General features: G+C 41.2%; 1 protein-coding gene across 1 annotated transcript in view; it reads right to left on the bottom strand.

Annotated features, from left to right (window-relative positions):
* Nucleotides 1-15,262, bottom strand: part of SIAH3 (siah E3 ubiquitin protein ligase family member 3) — a 150,671-nt gene extending 135,409 nt beyond the window's left edge. Inside the window, exon 1 of the mRNA XM_073580270.1 lies at nucleotides 15,026-15,262. Coding sequence (XP_073436371.1) covers nucleotides 15,026-15,160 — 135 coding nt within the window. The 5' untranslated portion in view covers nucleotides 15,161-15,262. The remainder of the gene's footprint in view (nucleotides 1-15,025) is intronic.
* Nucleotides 15,263-17,764: the final 2,502 nt, after the last annotated feature.

Here is a 17,764-nt window from a genome sequence, read left to right as displayed (position 1 = left end):
GATGTCCTATTTACCTTGGCATTTCTAACACATGACAACATGACATCACCAGTAATGCCCTGTCAACAAAGCAGAGCAGAAGGGAAGGAACTATTCTGCTGACATGATATCCCAGGACTGATCATAGTGAAAAGGTGCACACGTAGGGTCCCAAACAATATAGTATTAAAGATGAACTTTGCACTCAGGTAGCTGGAGTGATTAAAGTATACTTTACTGCAAGTATTGCAGCACAGGTGTGACATTTCTGTTCCATAAGAACCTTCATCAGAGCATACACTGTAGTAGTTTTAGATGTATTAGACACAGTGTTCAGGGAGGCAAAGTCAGTGATCCTGGGGAGCACAGTGAGGTGCTAGCGGCATGATCCCAGTGTCCACCGCTTGTTCAGAGTCACCTGTACATGCAGTACTTGCATTAAAGTCTACTTCAATCACACCAACTGCCTGAGTGCCAAGTTCATCTTTATCACAGGACTGCTGACATGACATTGCAGGAATGGCCACCAGGAGCAGCCTGTGATCACTGTGAGACAGGGGAGATCATCGCAGGGCAGAACAGGTAGGTTAGCAAACACCTCCCAATAAGTGCTTAGCCTTAAAGAAGAAATAAATTAAGTCCCAGATAACCCCTTTAGGGCAACTAGTTTGCTGTGGAACCCATGTGTTGTGGATGCGATGTGAGCACCGCAACCCTGTCGATAGAGACCTCAGAGGAGCCGAAGAGAGGCAAAGGATGTTCTGTAGGGGTTTCATAAGAGTTTTTGCTCTTAATTTATTCTTAATTCTCCCTGGAACATTCCTTTTATTTTATTAAACCTGCTTTACAGTCCAAGAGTATGGGCCTATTTTATTTCTTGTAAAGTTGTATGGTCATTATCAAGTGAGCGTGGCTCACAGGGTGATTTTGCAGAGCAGCCAAAAGTGACGTCCCTGGAGAGTCCTGTGAGCAACTGCCCCTTGTAAAAACCATAAAATTCAGTTCTAGATAATAAGGTTCATACCACTGGAACCATATGGTAGATTAGAAAAAAGACAAGCAAAAAAGCTAAATACTTAGGGGAGTAGCAAGAATAAAGTAGGAGCAAAAACTGGTGCCAGATCCTCTTTGAACAATGATTATTTTTGTATATAGCGTTACCTACCCCGGCCATTTTAATGCGCAACACCTTTACTGATAATATTAGATATTATTACAATTGTTATAAAAGAATATAGATTGCTGTCTCCTAGTAAAAATAGGACTGGCTATATATCAGCAAACCCTGATGAGATACTGCTTAGCAATTACTGTGTTCCACTAAACAGTACATCATACCTTACTGGAATGTCCTATATGTTTCCTACAATTCTTATGTTATACTATAAGAAGTCACAACTAGAACAGAACATCGATAAGTGAAATGATGACATCAGTGAGACTGAAATACTGCATGTATCTCTTATAGAAAGGGAGAAGAAAACCTATTATACCAGCACTATAATGATTGGGGACAGTGAGAAATGGAAACTAAATTATCTAATGTGGTTTCCCAGTAAAGACTGGATCAATATCAGAAGACCATGCTAAATACTATGACAGAGGAAAATGTTGTGCTCTCCAATGTATAAAGGAATCATTTAATAATTTCCATAGAAACCTCACATCATAGCTATTGAATATTGTATATCGGGTTCTTAGCAAAAATTAAACACCTAATAATCTAACATTTTCTCAATTTATTCCTGATGGCTACAAGGTAACCAACAACCTAATATCATTACTGCACATTTTTGCATTTGTAGTGTCATTTGCTCTTTCACTGGCAGTCCTTAACAATTTTTTCATAAAATCTGAGGGGGAAATGTTTTGAAAAAAAATGTTTGTCCTTGTTGCCCATTCCAACAAATAACAACACAGTTTAGATGGGGGAATCTTTTGAAACTTGACTTTGTAAAATTTTCCCCAAAAATTTAATTTGCGGCAAATAAATTTGCACAAATCTCAATTCTGGAAAGCTTGCTCGGAAAATACACGTAGGGGAGAGTGGAGAGAGAGGACCCTAATAGTTGTTTGAGTTCTGATTTTTTTGTGGCAGAGAAATATACAAAATAAGGCCTGGTTGTTGAATTTGGGGGAGAGCAAGGTGGGCTTACAATCCATCCATGTTTTGGGCTGCCTAATGAGCCTCTTTAAGTGATATCTCTGAGGGTTCCCTAAAATATTTTGTATTAACCCTAAACCTCAAAGAAAAAAAAAACTAAAATAAAACTGTAGTATTTTTATCTAAATTCTCTTAGTCTGAGGAAAGGCCAACTGTTCACACTGTTGGTTTTGACAATTACTACCATGAAGAATGGTATGGACACTGTGGAGGAGAATGACTACACAAATTTATCAAGAAACACAATCCACGAAGATAAATCTGGTGTATTTTAAGAATGTCAAGTCTAAAGGGCCTTTCACACATAGCAAGATCGCTAGCGATATCACTGAAGTGTCACCAATTTTGTGACGCAACAGCAAAATTGCTAGCGATCTCGCTTTGTGTGACACGTACCTGCGACCGCCCCCCCCCCTGCTGGATATCGCTGATCACATTCAAAGTGCCTGGGCCATTTTTTCCTCGTTGGCGTCCCGCTGGTGCCGACTAGCGATGCATGGATGCAGGCGGAAGTTGTCATCATCGCTGCGGTGTGACAGGTAAGAGCGACCGCCGACGGATCGCTTATCGCTGCTGCGATCTGCCTGTTTGGCAGCTCACTAGCGACCATTTAGCGATGCACCAACGATCCTGACCGGGTCATATCATTGTCGGGATCGCTGGTGCATCGTTAAATGTAACGGGACCCTAAGTTTACATTTACGAAAAGTTAGAAGGTATTGTTAATTCTGTCCTTTGTTGTGTTTTGAGGACCCGCCAGTAGTCTCAGACCTGTGAGGAAGGCAATATCAGCCAGAGGTTTGAAGATTTATTTTTATGCTATAATGTAATCTGTTTTGCTGTGTATTATGATAATGCCAATCCTTTAAGTTTTAGTTAAACTTGCTTTCTATTGCAGAAGATGCCATTGCTGAAAGCTAATTTAACCCCTAGTTGTCACATATGTATGTAAATTAACTTGTTTTTAAAGACATTCCACAAAACTTTAAACAGCCTCTATACAGTATTGTTGTGACTGAACAGTTTAACCCGGCTCTGCCAAAATGAAAGCAACTGGGGTGCGATTGGGGTGTTACCGGGGCTCATCTGACTGATAAAGAGCTTTGCCGTACCTTACATGGTACTTTAAAAAAAAAAAAATTATAATTTTCTTCATTGATTATCCATAGGAAATAGAAAATAGATTAAAATCCACATAACATGGTCTCAAAAGTTTAATGATGCATTTCTGGCACATCAGCACCATCATTCATGGACTACGAATAAGAGTTGCTTAGGCCTTTTTCACAATTCGGTTTTTTGACGGCAGTCCAAATCCGCCAGAATGTGAAAAAACGGATCCGCTTCCGTTGTTGTACGGATCCGCTTTATCAGACACTGCTGGAAATTTAAAGGAACATGAGTCTGGAAAAAAGGAGAGGAGAGAGAGAGATTTTCTGCCGCCAGAACGGAATTTTAGGTTAAAGGAATTTTGGGTTAAATTTCTGGTAAGGAAATTCTTCCGGCATGCTCAGTGTAAAAAATTGGATCCATTCCCGGATTCCGTCAATTAACGGTTAGCAACGGATCCGCCGCCTATAGGCGACCATTATAACGATTGGCGGATAGTGGCGGATCTGTTGCTATCCGCTATTTTGACGCAGCCAAAAAACGTTTCATTGTCCGTCCACTCAAAATTTTGGCGGATCCGTCAAAGAACGGATCCAACGGATGACCATGCATCAAAATGCGCCGCTAATGCAAGTCAATGGGAATAAAACGGATCCGCCCAAAAAAATGGCGGATCCATTTTTTTTGCAAAATGGCGGATTTTGACTGATGGCAACAAACGGAAATGTGAAACAGGCCTAAGATGGCAAAAGTGTGTCAGTGAAATTTCAGTCCATGCCGTTTGGCTTTTAATTTTTTTTCTATTTCTTATGGATGATCAATAAAAAGGTAACCTTTTTTAGTGAGATTTGTGCATGAGCCGTTTTCCTTCAATCCTTAAAAATTTGGAAGTCCTCAAAAGTGGCAATCACAGATATGGACATGCGAAAATACAGACATGGTAAGCTCATATACGACTTTCTTATAGCTCATCTCATGCCAACTTGAGTAATATTTATGGCATGGCGCACAAAGTCGTATACAACTTGTCATATGCACTGAATTCATTGAGACAAGGGCACCTCCTAATGAATCAGAAACATTTGACTCCAACACTGCGTTGTTCATACCTGTCCTGATGAATCACGGCCTATATGTTTTATTTCTAGCTATTTGTTCTTGATCGTATATGTTGACAAGTTTCAGGCCAATTTAGAGAGGCCAATAATCGGTGAAAGAGAGATCATAGGAATGCTCATTCCATGTTATTGATCCTTCTAAACATACCGACATACACCTGTTGCACGTGTGAAGGCTTGTTCAATGGGTGCGAGGATTTTTAAGCTTGCACATTGTCCTGTGTATTCAGGTGAGATGTTGCTGATAATATCATATCCTATGCGCAAAGAACAATCAAATTAACAATCGCTCTGTGAACATAGAATGTGGCCAGCTTGTCTAAACAGGCTATTAAAAGACCATGGTCGGCACATCTAATGCCAGTTTCACACTTGTGTTTCCTGGAGCTGTGGAGGGATGCACACGGCAGCCGTGAAGCTCTGTCCCCTGCCGCACCTCCTCTGGTCAGCTCCGCCTATGGGCACATCACACTGCATGCAACCTGCGTACCCTATCTTTAGCATTGGGTACGCAGGCATTCTTTAGCCGGCGCATGCGTCCTTTTGAAGGTACTCCGACCTGTGCCAAATTCACCGTGTTGCATTTTGGTGCGACTGTCAAAAGGACGCATGCGCCTTCAAATGCATACCTGCGCACGGCCTGCGTACCCAATGCTAAAGATAGGGTACGCAGGTCGCATGCAGCGTCATGCGCCCATAGGCGGAGCTGACCGGAGGAGGTGCGGTCATGAGCTTCACGGTGGCCGTGCGCATCCCTCCGCAGCTCCAGGAAACGCTAGTGTGAAACTAGCCTAAGAACAGCATTTCATGCAGAAAACAAAAATAATTTTTGGAGAAATTTGCAAGTCATCATATTTAGAACACATATCCGTGTTTAGAAGCTTATGGCCAGCGCCATACAATTCATATCTGGTCACTCTCTATAGGATGATAATGTCTTCTTAATGCCCTCAGTGGCTCAGTCTCTTATCTTTCAAGGTCAGAAAGCTGTTAACTATATGGAATATCTCCAAATAATGTACATTATTTTATCATACAATATAATGAATGGTGAGAACCGTACAAGATAAAAGCATCAGCATACGGATTAATGAGAGCACTCTGTGACAGAACCTTGACATTTTATACCATTCACTGCATGCCATTAGCTCGCTCACATATACGTCCCCCTGGCACAAAATGCATTAGGGTCTGCTCTGTAGTAACACGTACAATAATGTCTTCCGCCTTGGAATATCTTGTGATTGTATTCCTGCTGTGCATCTTACTTAACTAAATTATAGGTGTTTAAAAAAAAAGGTTTACCAGGTTTGGTGTGCCCAGAATAATTTTGTGCAGCATGCTAATAAAGTGTCATTAACTTTTATAACAACTACTATCTACAAAGACTGATGAAGTACTTCTCTGCTTCCAAATAGTTGCTACATAGAAACATAGACGGCAGAAAAAGACCACCTGGTGCATCTACACTGCATTTATTATTATTATTATTATTATTATTATTATTATTAATTGTTCTATTTGTTGCTCATATTATTTTGTTTTTATGCTACAAAAGATATGTTTATCACAAGATATTGCAGTTTACTTACTGTTAAAGGGAATGTGTCACCAGGTTTTTGTCATGTAATCAGAGAGCATCATGATGTAGGAGCTGAGTTCCTGATTCCAGTGATGTGTCACTTACTAGTTTGCATCCTGTCATTTTGATGCAATCACTGTTTTATCTGCTGCAGACTGAGCAAAGCTTAAATGCTGAGCTCTGATATCCCCACCCACATCACTGATTAGTAGCTTTAGTTCACTTTACAATGAAAGGAAGCTGCTAATCAGTGGTGGCATGTAGCTAATCAGAGCAGTTGACTAGGAGGCACTAGACACCTAGTTCTGTATTGATAATCTCTTACTGATAAAACACAAATTTTATTGAAACAGCAGCACACAGCCTATTAAGTGGCACATTACTGGAATCAGGGGCTGAACCTCCATGCTGATCTTTGATAACATACCAAAGGCCTGCTGACAGATTCACTTTAAGTAGTAAAATAAAATTTTCTTATGTTGCTTCTGTGACAGGGTCACTGGCACTGTATGTGAGGGGAGATATGTGTCACGAACACTGCTTTATTCCATGATCTGAAACCCATAAGTTTCTCTCCAGCATGCTATGTGCTGAAGGGGTTAACTAGCTATTATCAGGGACTGGGTTTTCGGTGGATAGGTGAGAGATGGATGGGACGCCTACTCACCATATCTCCACCTCAAGGGAGTGGCTGGGGAGTAAAATGTCCAGCCGCTGTTTTTTTTCCTCTGTGTTGTGTTTGGAGAGGAGAGTCTCCAGACAGGGCTCCAGGAGGAGCTGAAGACATATGGTGGTGTGAGCGGGCGAATCCCAAAGAAATAAGGACTGTGATAGACTTTAGCTTTTGTTTTTGCCATTAGGCCAGAAAGGCCATGTTTATTTTGCTGAACCCTGCTATGGTTTCTCCTGTCCCATAGTAAACCAGCAGGTGACTTTCCTAAGAAGCGTTCCTTTGTCTTCTTTTGAAAGCTGCTGAGTGAGTCAACCTCTCACACTTCTGATATTCCCTCTTAAATGTGACTTCTGACCCACAACTTCAAATGGTACCTCCTTGTTCTTGTGTTGGTTTTAATCATGTCTCCTTCTACCTTTTCTTTCTTTCCTTCCGCCTATACAAAATATTTTCCCAAGTCTTTTAAAGTGTTATGCCTACGGCATCCCCCTCCTCCTCCGCACAAACACTCCACATCACTTTGTAGCCCAGCTTTGGAAGTTTGCTCTATTGTCTTAATATCTTTTGTAGAGGAATTCTCCAATACTATATGCAGTAATCTAAATGTGTTCTCAGAGTCTCTCTTTCTGCAGCTTTTACCCTTAGCATTATCCTTTCCGTCTATACATGACCACACTGTCAAATATACCTCGTTTACTAAGTTATCTCCTATGTATGCAGACCAGAGATTTGTGGCGCATCGCCAGTAACTAATCTCTCTTCACAATACTGTACACACCATTAATAGCAACACTCTGATATCTATCCTAAAGCCATCAGACAATCCACAGAACTATCCAGGAATTGTGTTACATTTTCAATGTCTTATCTAAAATGCTCTTTATGTGGAACTACTGAACTCCAGATCGGTGGCATTCAAGGCACCTTTTAGACACAGTCAAAGAAATCAATGAGGTTATTTTACCATGATCTGCCCTCAATACAGCCTTGCCGTTAGGTACAACAGTTGAAGTTTTTTAGGCAATCCATTTTATTTTTTAGGGGATCTTACATTATTAATTAGTTATATAAGGAAAAGTATCTCAGAAGTATCCAAGAGCTCTTAATAATTATTTTATTATGTTTGATGGGTAGACAAGGGGTGGGAAAAGCAGGAAGTAGGTGTGATATAAATTCAACCAGTGGATAAAGAGCACTTAAAGAACTGGTCCGAAACTAACATTTATTTTAATCCTAAATATCTGTCTATTTAATGTCCTATAATCTCATCTCTTTTCTAAAATAGTTTAACTAAAAAGTCCCTATCATTTCCTCACTAATCTGTTTTATTAATTTTTACCTTTTTCTAGTTGATGATGATTCACTTGAGAATCCCCAGTGCATGCTGGGATGCTCAAATTGTCATCAGTGGGCAGAGGCTGATGTCACTGCGACAGCCTCTGCCCCCACCTGGAAACGAAGCGTCTTCACTGATGCCTGTTTCAGAGGCTGGGCTAGTCCCTACCCTATTGAGTATGTGTCGGTTGTCAATTCCTACGTATGCTCAACAGGATCTTGACACTATGAAAAATGCACAGTGACAGTGCGCTCGGTCGCCATCTCTGATGAGAAGTGACAAGCCAGCAAGTGAGTGCACTATCAGTGCACCTTATAAGGAGAAAACCCAGTGTTCAAGAAAAGCAGAGACCAACACCATAAGTGACGTCACTTTTCATCAGAGCTGGAGAGGAAGTGCACTGTCGCTGTTAATATTTTACAGCAACAAGATCCTACTGAACATTCGTTGGAATTGACAAATAATGCATGCTCAATAGAGTAGGACCTAGCCCGTCTGTAGAAATGGACATCACTAACAACACTTTGCTTCAAGGAGGGGGCAGAGGCTGCCGCAATGAGCAACTTCTCCTGATGATAAATTGTTTGAGTATACCAGCATGCAATGGGGTTCTCAAATGAAGCGTCATTAAACAAGAAGGTAAAAAGAAAAAAATCAGGCAAATAGCACAGTGAGGGAATGATAGGGATATTTCAATTTAAAGCATAACCGTTGGGTTAATTTTTTTTTCTTAAATTAATAGTATACATGAACATAAGCAACTTTGTAATATATCTTAGCAGAAAAATGTGCTTCTTTTTCTGCCATGTGTAGCACAGGCAATTGGAAGATCGCAGCTTCAAGTCTCCTAAGAGGACAATTGAAGCAAGTAAAAAAAAAGTTTTCAAAAATATAAAAAAATTAAAAAAAAAAGTTTAAATCACCCCCCTTTTGACCCATTAAAAAGAAATACACATATTTGGTATAGTTGCATTCAGAAATGTCGGATCTATCAAAACATAAAGTAAATTAATCTGATCTCTAAACGGCATAATGAGAAAATAAATTATGCGCTTTTTTGGCAATATTGCAATAAAATGCAATAACGGGCGATCAAAACAGTATAAATAAAAATGTAAACTTGGCGCACAAAAAATAAGCCCTCACCCAAACCCAATCCCGAAAAATGGAGATGCTACAGGTCTCGAAAAATGGCGACATTTTTTTTCCTTACAAACTTTGGATTTTTTTTCACCACTTAATTAAAATACATGTTTGGTATCTGCATATTGACCTGGAGAATCTTAATGGCACGTCAGTTTTAGCATTTAGTGAACATAGTAAATAAAAAGTAAATAAAAAACAATTGTGAAAATGCACTTTTTTTGCAATTTTACCGCATTTAGATTTTTTTCCCATTTCCAGTACACTATATGGTAAAATCAATGGTGTCATTCAAAAGTACAGCTCATCCCACAAAAAAACAAGCCCTCACATGGCCATATTGACGGAAAAATAAAAAAAGCTATGGCTCTGGGAAGAAGGGGAGCGAAAGACGAAAACGCAAGAAAGGAAAATAATCTCGGGTTGAAGGGGTTAAAGGTGCGCTCCAACTCAAATTTCACAGTAAATCTAGAATTATAATGTATAAAATCCCTCTTTTTAATGGTTATTGGGACTTCCTATGATACCTAGTTCCCTTTTCATTTCTGTAAAATAATTGTTGGCTTCTGAGCCTATTCTATGCACATTGGGGCTCACTGATCACTGCTGTTTAAACTTAAAGAAAGCAGTCAGTAGATGAATCAAATCTATCAAATCTATCATAGTGGAGCGCGATTTGCTAGATTTGGCACATGCTAGACTCGATTGACCATTGTATCGAGGCATACTTTAGTCCAGAATCTTGCCTGTAACAACTGATGCTCACCAGTAGTAAATCCGGTGAATATTACAGCTAGAAATAGTGGAACCTTATTTCCTAGGCACTTTTGGGGTTTTTTTTAGGAACACCTCCAATGAGATTAATGAGGAAGTGAGTTTTTTACAGATTTCTTTACAGAATGCATGATGATCCACAGCAAAATCCACAACACCAGATTATTCTTTTTTTAAACTATCAGAAAAGATGAAAAACACCCCAGATGCCAATAACCTCCATCTGTGTTGACACATTGTAACAAAAATCAGCAGCAAAGGTGAATGTCGCCTTTATTTTTATTTTTTTAAAGAATCTGCTGAATTCCAAAGGGAGATCAATAGCAAAATCCATACAAACTGTTTTTGACGTCTCTGCGAATAGTTTGATAATAATAATAATAATAATAATAATAATAATAATAATAAATAATACATTTTATTTTTATAGCGCCGACATATTCCGCAGCACTTTACATTTCAGAGGGGATTTGTACAGACAATAGACATTACAGCATAACAATAATCACATACAGTAGATTATAACAGACACCAAGAGGAGTGAGGGCCCTGCTTGCAAGCTTACAGTCTATGAGGAAAATGGTAGACACGAAAGGTGGGTGGTAACAGTTGCCTTGATTGTATGGACCAGCCATAATGTTAAGTGTGTAACAGTACAGACACAGAGAGCTAATGGATGCATAAAGCATGTGGGAACATGATGCGGGGAACCTGGTTATGGTAAAACTTTTGGCTGTGCCACACAGGGATAGATTAGGTTAATGTGTTGAGGCGATAGGCCAGTCTGAATAAATGCGTTTTCAGGGCACGCTTAAAATTGTGGGGATTGGGGACTAATCGTATTGACCTGGGAAGTGCATTCCAAAGAATTGGCGCGGCACGTGTAAAGTCTTGGAGATGGGAGTGGGAGGTTCTGACTATTGAGGATGCTAACTTCAGGTCATCAGCAGTCTGATGTGGAAAGTTTTCACAACAAATTCTCAAAATGTGAACATACCTTACATCTTGCTTCTACCTTATCTTGGCTCCTTTTTTAAGGGATCGGGGCATTTCTCAGACTACCAAAGCATGGTGTGTATAGAGAAGTTTTAAGAGCTGCCAGCTGTTTTTACTAAAGAAGAGAAGGCACCAAGCAAAAGAGCCATGCCAGACAGATTGAAACTGAGAGCACCAGATATTTAATAACTATTAGTGATGAGCGAGTATACTCGTTGCTCGGGTTTTCCAGTACATGCTCGGGTGTCCTCTGAGTATTTTGGCGTGCTCGGAGATTTATTTTTCGTCGTCTCAGCTGCATGATTTGCGACTTCTAGACAGGCTGAATACATGTGGGGATTCTCTAACAAACAGGCATTCCACACATGTATTCAGCCTGTCCAGCAGCCACAAATCATGCAGCTGAGACAACGAAAACTAAATCTCCAAGCACGCCAAAATACTCGGAAACCACCCGAGCAACAAGTATACTCGCTCATCACTAATAACTATGCATTTTGCATTGGAAAGATTTTATTGTGACTTGGAGGGTTGCTTTAAAGGGGTTCTACACTCTGATAAACCCTTCGTAAATTGTACATCCACAATGTAAAAACCCACCTTATACCTACCTTCCGCACTGAGGCTGTTCCAGTAGTATCAGTGGTGGGTCTGCTGGGGCTCACATGACACTGGTATGCCACGTCAGCACTGCAGCCAATCAGCAGTTACTAAAGGGCCTTTGCACTCTCACTTCCTTATGATAGCTGAGTTTCATCTCAAGGACTTGTGAAGAAAGTGTGAGTGCAGCAGCCCAACAGTGGTGGCTGATTGGCTGCAGGGCTTGTGTGGCATATCAATGTCACACAAGCCCTGAGAGACCCACAGTCAACATCACTGGAATGGCACCAGTGCGGGAGGTGAGTATAATGGGTTTTTATTTTACATTGGGAAATGTAGTATTCAAGAAGGGGCTGTCTGAGTTGTGAATTACCCCTTTTAATGCTCTTATGTCTACAAAAGGCGCATATAGTGAATAATATCCCTCAAGTTGCATTGTTAATTTTTTCCTGCACAATTGTAAGGTAATATTGCAAAATGAGACTATAAATCTATGGAAAACAATGAAGACTGTTAGTTAAAGGGGTATTCCCATCTACAAGACACTATCCCAACATGTAGTCGGTGTAATCATATTTGCAAATCCCTCCAGTTAGAAATGTAGTATAGTTCTTCCAATTCTCTATGCCACTTACCCCATGTGCAGGGCATTGCAGTAGCTTAGGAACCCATGGTTAAGACCACTCAAATAGTGACAGTTAGTTATCTGTTAGTGGTCATAATCATGGAAACCTAAGCTTCTGCAATGCCCTGTACATGGGGCAAGTGACCTAGCGAATCAGAAGAACTAGAATTTCTAATTGGAGGTATTTGCTAATATTATTATTATTATTACTACACTTATTAGATATTGGGATAGGATCTTGGAGATAGCAATACTATTTTATGTTGCTTTATTTTTATTTTAGCTGCACTGGAGCAATAGCCAAATAGTTGAAAAGATATGAGATGTGCATACTTAGTAAGCAAATCATATGTCTTTGGAAATAGCTTAGAAATTCGCAGTCTGAGAAACTCACGAAAAAGCCCTCAAAAACATTTATCTATGTGTTCTATTCATGGATAAAGTATGAAGTAGCACTACCCATGCCTGATACATCTCAGAGCTTATAAATTTTCTTGATCAAGCTTGGACCATTCAGTTAGCTTAGATACAAAATACATATAGTAATATAAATGATCTGCCTGTAACAGCTTAGATCTTACGTAAGGACCAAGGAACATGAAGGATGTTTAACCTTTAAAAAAAATTGGAAAAAATGTCGGGTAAAAGAAAAAAATGCTAAGAATGATTGAATACACGCAAGCCATTGTAGAGCTACTGCTAACTGAGCTGCCATGCTTGATGACGTGCACTGCCCATAGGTCAAGTTTTCATTGACCAAAGTTCTTGGTATGTATGGAAATACCTTAAGGACAAATGTGTCTCAGAAAATTTCATTTATTTTAATCTATTAGACCGGAATGAGCAAAGATAAAGTCTAATCAGTTGCCATGGATACTTTTACAATCACATAGTTATAAATGTAGAAGAATCACTATGCACATTAGTCCGTCCTATGGAATGAACATAAGATTGAGAATTGTGCGATTAAATGGCTCCGTAGTGTTTTAAGCTCATGCAGATTCATAAAGTGGAAAAAATTTTAGCAATGGGCACAATTACATAATTAAGATATGGTGCATGAGAGCATCAAGCGACCTAAAGCTTTTAATTCTAGAAAATCACATCTAATAGACTGTTCCAAGACCCCGAAACAAAAGGACCTGTCAGAGCAGCTCTTTGTTATTGACCGATTGTAGCACATTTCTTCATCCCACATCTCTTTGTTTACATCTCTACCTACTTCCCACACACTGGCGCTCACGCTAAACTCCAGAATCAGATATATATAGCAGCTGAGCTGCTGCTACGGATTTCTGCCATGGCTTCACCATTAATAATACCCATCTAGAGAATCAAAACAGTGGCTGATTCCATCCATACAGCCGAATAATGTGAAGCATGAAATGTTTTGCTTCTAGCTGTAGAATGTAGCGCAGTTAGATACCATTACCTGACAACTTAATGTTAGTAAGCAACTTGTCTAAAAGGGTTAATAAGAACATTTACAAATTATACAGACTAATACAAAGTCAGTCCATGGGAAATGTTTAGTACAGAATAGATATGTTACACTGCACGGCATCCATAAATAGTTATAAATAGTCATATCTGACCGGTAGTGTTACATTAGTCTGATATGTACCTCAGCCTCACTCACATGGACCTGAATTACACATAGAGCCACAATCTGACTCAGAATCTAATGACTGAAGTCCAAGTTCAAGACACCTAAAAATGTAAGATAGACAGATAATTACATAGAAAGATGTTAGATAGATAGATAGAAAAATGCATACAAATCAATCGATAGATAGATAAATAGATAGATAATGGAGTATTAGATAGATATATAGATGGATAGATAGAGACATAGATAGATAAATAGATAGATAGATAGATAATGGAGTATTAGATAGATAGATAGACAGACAGACAGACAGATAGATAGACAGATAGATAGATAATGGAGTATTATATAAATATAGAAATGGATAGATAGAGACCTAGATAGAGACATAGATAGATAGATAGATAGATAGATAGATAGATAATGGACTGATAGATAAACAAGCAGACATACCTACAGCTAAACAGACGTATAAACCAAGAGATAGACAGATGACAGACCAGAGGAACTATACATAAGGTAAAAGGAAGAGAAGTTGGGGCATGTCTCCAGCTGCTATACTCCACACTGATATCTGGTCTGTTTCAGCACCACCAGCCATGGACAGCGCTATTAACAACTTCTCCCTTCTACTTTCTGCCTCGGTTCACAGCTACGGTACATAGTATAGTAGCAGTACAATACTACGGCAATAATACAATAGTATAGTAACAGTAGAATAATCTGGCACCAGTACCATAATCTGCTAACAGTACAATAGTATAGTAGCAGTACAATAATCTGCTAACAGTATAATAGTATAGTAGCAGTATAATAATCTGCTAACAGTACAGTAATATAGTAACAGTAGAATAATCTGGCACCAGTACCATAATGCCTTTAGTGTCAGGTGAGCACTATCAGATAGGAGGATGGCGCTGAGCTGACTGCACAGGTCCGGCACCTCCACCCTGTACTTGTAGCCACGCTCCATGCCTCACTATTACCTAGGACCACCCGCTGTAAACTTCCTTTGAGACTCAGGAACCACCTGATGTCGCCCTGCGATCTGTGAGACCACCCTCCCCCCGGTGTAACGCGATCACAGCAGCGATCAGCAGAGGGGCATCGGTACCGGCAGTGGAAACCTCTCTGCTCCACATCAGAGGACCTGACCGGAGCTGCTCGCCCACATTGCAGCCCATGTGCCCCGCGCTTGTAGTTTGCATGCAAATGAAATGAATCCTATTATGAATGCTCCGTTCTTCCATAATGCAGGGAGAGGAGGGGATGGCTGGAGCTGCTGAGCAGGCGGAGGGGCTCCAGGGTAGACTCACCTTGGAGTTCTGTGTTGGGACCACCACACAGACCAGCTGTCCAGCTGAGGAGAAGACTCTCTTTGCCTGATAATGCTGGAACCTTAGGTGAATGAGATCTAACACTGCCCCAAAGCACTGAGTGAAGAAAAGCATCACAACAACTTGGTGCCTCTTCCCCTGCCTTGCTCAGGGCTCTGGCTGAGAGGAGCCTGTGAGTCCTTGTGTGAGCCCCACACTCCTGCACTGCCTAGCATGCCTTCATATTTATCATCAAAATAAGATGCTTAGAATCTTGCAGCAGTGTGCTGACCAATGGGGAGAGCAGGAATGGATCCTTGAGGAGTGGAGGCAGCCAATGACAGATGCCTCCCCCCACTGGAGCTCCCTGATGAACAGAGGTAGTGCTGGGGAATGTACTATAGCACATTACCATACATCAGCGCATCCCATTAATCTTCCCATTACAGACTAGCCTACCCAGCGTAACACACACGCCTGCAAAAATTGATTGCTTAATGTCTTAATTTATTAATTGACTCTCTTCACTCTCTCAGCTCTCTTTAGCATCAGTAGGAGAGAAAAAAAAATCCCTCATAAAGAAGTGAGTGAAAGTTAAAGAGCAGATCAGCTGTGGATTCCACTCCTTCCCAGCAGCTGCTGTGCTGCTATTAATGTGCAGGGTGGGATTTACATAGTGTGCCACTGGGGTGATCTTCATGATGACCTGCCAGCCTCTGGTGCTGGGGAAAAGCACAGGCAAGGGCACTGGACTAAGATGCAGGGAGCATAGCAACATCTAATGTACAGGAGGGCAGCTAAAAATAGCCCTGGCATGATAAGTAATTAATGCCTGAACACTGAGGAGAGAGTCCCCAGGAGGGGAGAGGGGTCTTGGAACTGCAGTAGGCACACTGCTGATCTGCATGTGGGCAGCAACGCTCATAACTGGGCAGGATCCAGACAAGAAAGGATGGACAGCAGAAAAAAAATCAATAAATATTCTAGATGTGCTCTAGCTTTAATATGAGGACTTGTGCAGTGTTTGATTGCTGCATAAGTCCCAATAAACGTCCTCCTATTTCACATCCATGTTGTGGAAACAATATGCAAGTACGAAGCCGTTTGCTCAGTGCTATGTATGTTGGGGATATGTAAAGGGGTTGTCCGGTTTATGTGCCTGCAGCCTTCTGAACAGTCACAGTGAATGCACTGTGCGCCGTGACGATTCGCCGTGTCACCACCAGGAATAGCGATCACGTGGCCACATGTATGCAATATACATGCTCCTGGCCAGAACCCGACTAGACTGTTTCTGGCGCGCTCAATACAAGTGTAAGGCCAAAAACAGTCTAGTCGGGATCTGGCCAGGAGTGTGTATATTACATATTTGCGGTCACGTGATTGCCATTCCCGGCGAATCCTCACAATGTACCAAGCTAGCAGCAGTAGTGGTGTTACGCAGGCCTTCAGCTGCCATGGTAATCCATAGTTGCCCCACTATTGAATTGTGTGAAGCCAATGGGAGCCGGTGAGCACTCAACCGTAAAAATCCAACTAGTGCTATTCGTCATTTTGACAAGTAGCACTCATCCTTATGTTATTCTATGGGGTCGTGCACACGTCCAATTTTTTGGCACAGAGAAGCTGCGGCGCGTCTGCTCCCAGAAATCATTTGAAGCTCTGACCACCGGGTCAGAGTGACGCCAGCAGCATGATCAGGTCATGTGATCACGCTGCTGACTTCACTCGCAGGTGCACAGTAGAGAGAAGAGGGTCGATGGTAAGTGCTCCTATGGCTGTGGAGCTGAAGACCCCGTAGATTCCATTGGGGAGTGAACTGTGAATGTGTGGGAGATTTATTCAGTGTGTGTGTGTAGGTGTGTGTGAGGGGATTTATTGTGTGTGTGGATTTATTCAGTGTGAGTATGTGTGTGTGGGCGCGGCAGCGATATACTCTGTGTGTGACGTAAGCGTTTTTTTCGTGTTTTTTTTACCAGCAAAAATGCTTAAAAAATGCTTAAAAGAAGCATCCCATTCATTTTAATGAATTCCGCACTTTTTGTGCATATTGATGCGTTTTTTTCCACGAAAAAAACGCATCGCGGTAACAAACGCAGCATGCTCATTAATTTTGCGGAAAAATCCGCATTTCTAGCTATTTTCTATGAGACTGGTGACGCGCAGAAAACAAGCAAAAAACGCGCGGAAACAAAACGAGCGCTTTCTGGGAAGGAGTCCGGTTTTCATGCAGAAATTTTCTGCATACGTGGGTACATAGCCTGAAAATTACCCCAGTATATTTAGTCAAACAATTAATTACGGTAACTCACCCTTAATGTGACGGCTGGAGCTGCTTCTCCATCACTGGGGGCTATATATATCACAGGTGGTAGGATATACAATACTCGGGGGGATATACAGCACTTTCGGGGTAAATGCAGCAGCTGTGGGGGGATATATAGCACCGGGGGGGACAGGGATCGTCGGGGAGGCTCATAGATCACCGGGGGGGGGACAGATCACTGAGGGGTGACACGAAGATCACAGGGGTGCACATAGCTTTGGGTGACATTACAGGTCGCACATGGGAGCACAAACAACACAGGGGGTACATAGCAGGTGGGCACATAGATAACATGGGGCACAAATCTGGGAGCCACAGATATCACAGGGGTGCACATAGCTGGGGGCACAGAGATCACGGGGGGCACATAGCTGGAGGGCACAGATCACAGGGGGCATAGCTATCACATGGGG

Source organism: Dendrobates tinctorius, unplaced genomic scaffold, assembly GCF_039654945.1.
Source record: "Dendrobates tinctorius isolate UK_male_01 unplaced genomic scaffold, ASM3965494v1 ptg000064l, whole genome shotgun sequence".
NCBI lineage: Eukaryota > Metazoa > Chordata > Amphibia > Anura > Dendrobatidae > Dendrobates > Dendrobates tinctorius.
The sequence above is the reverse complement of the archived record's forward strand: the minus strand, read 5'-3'. Positions and strand labels throughout refer to the sequence as shown.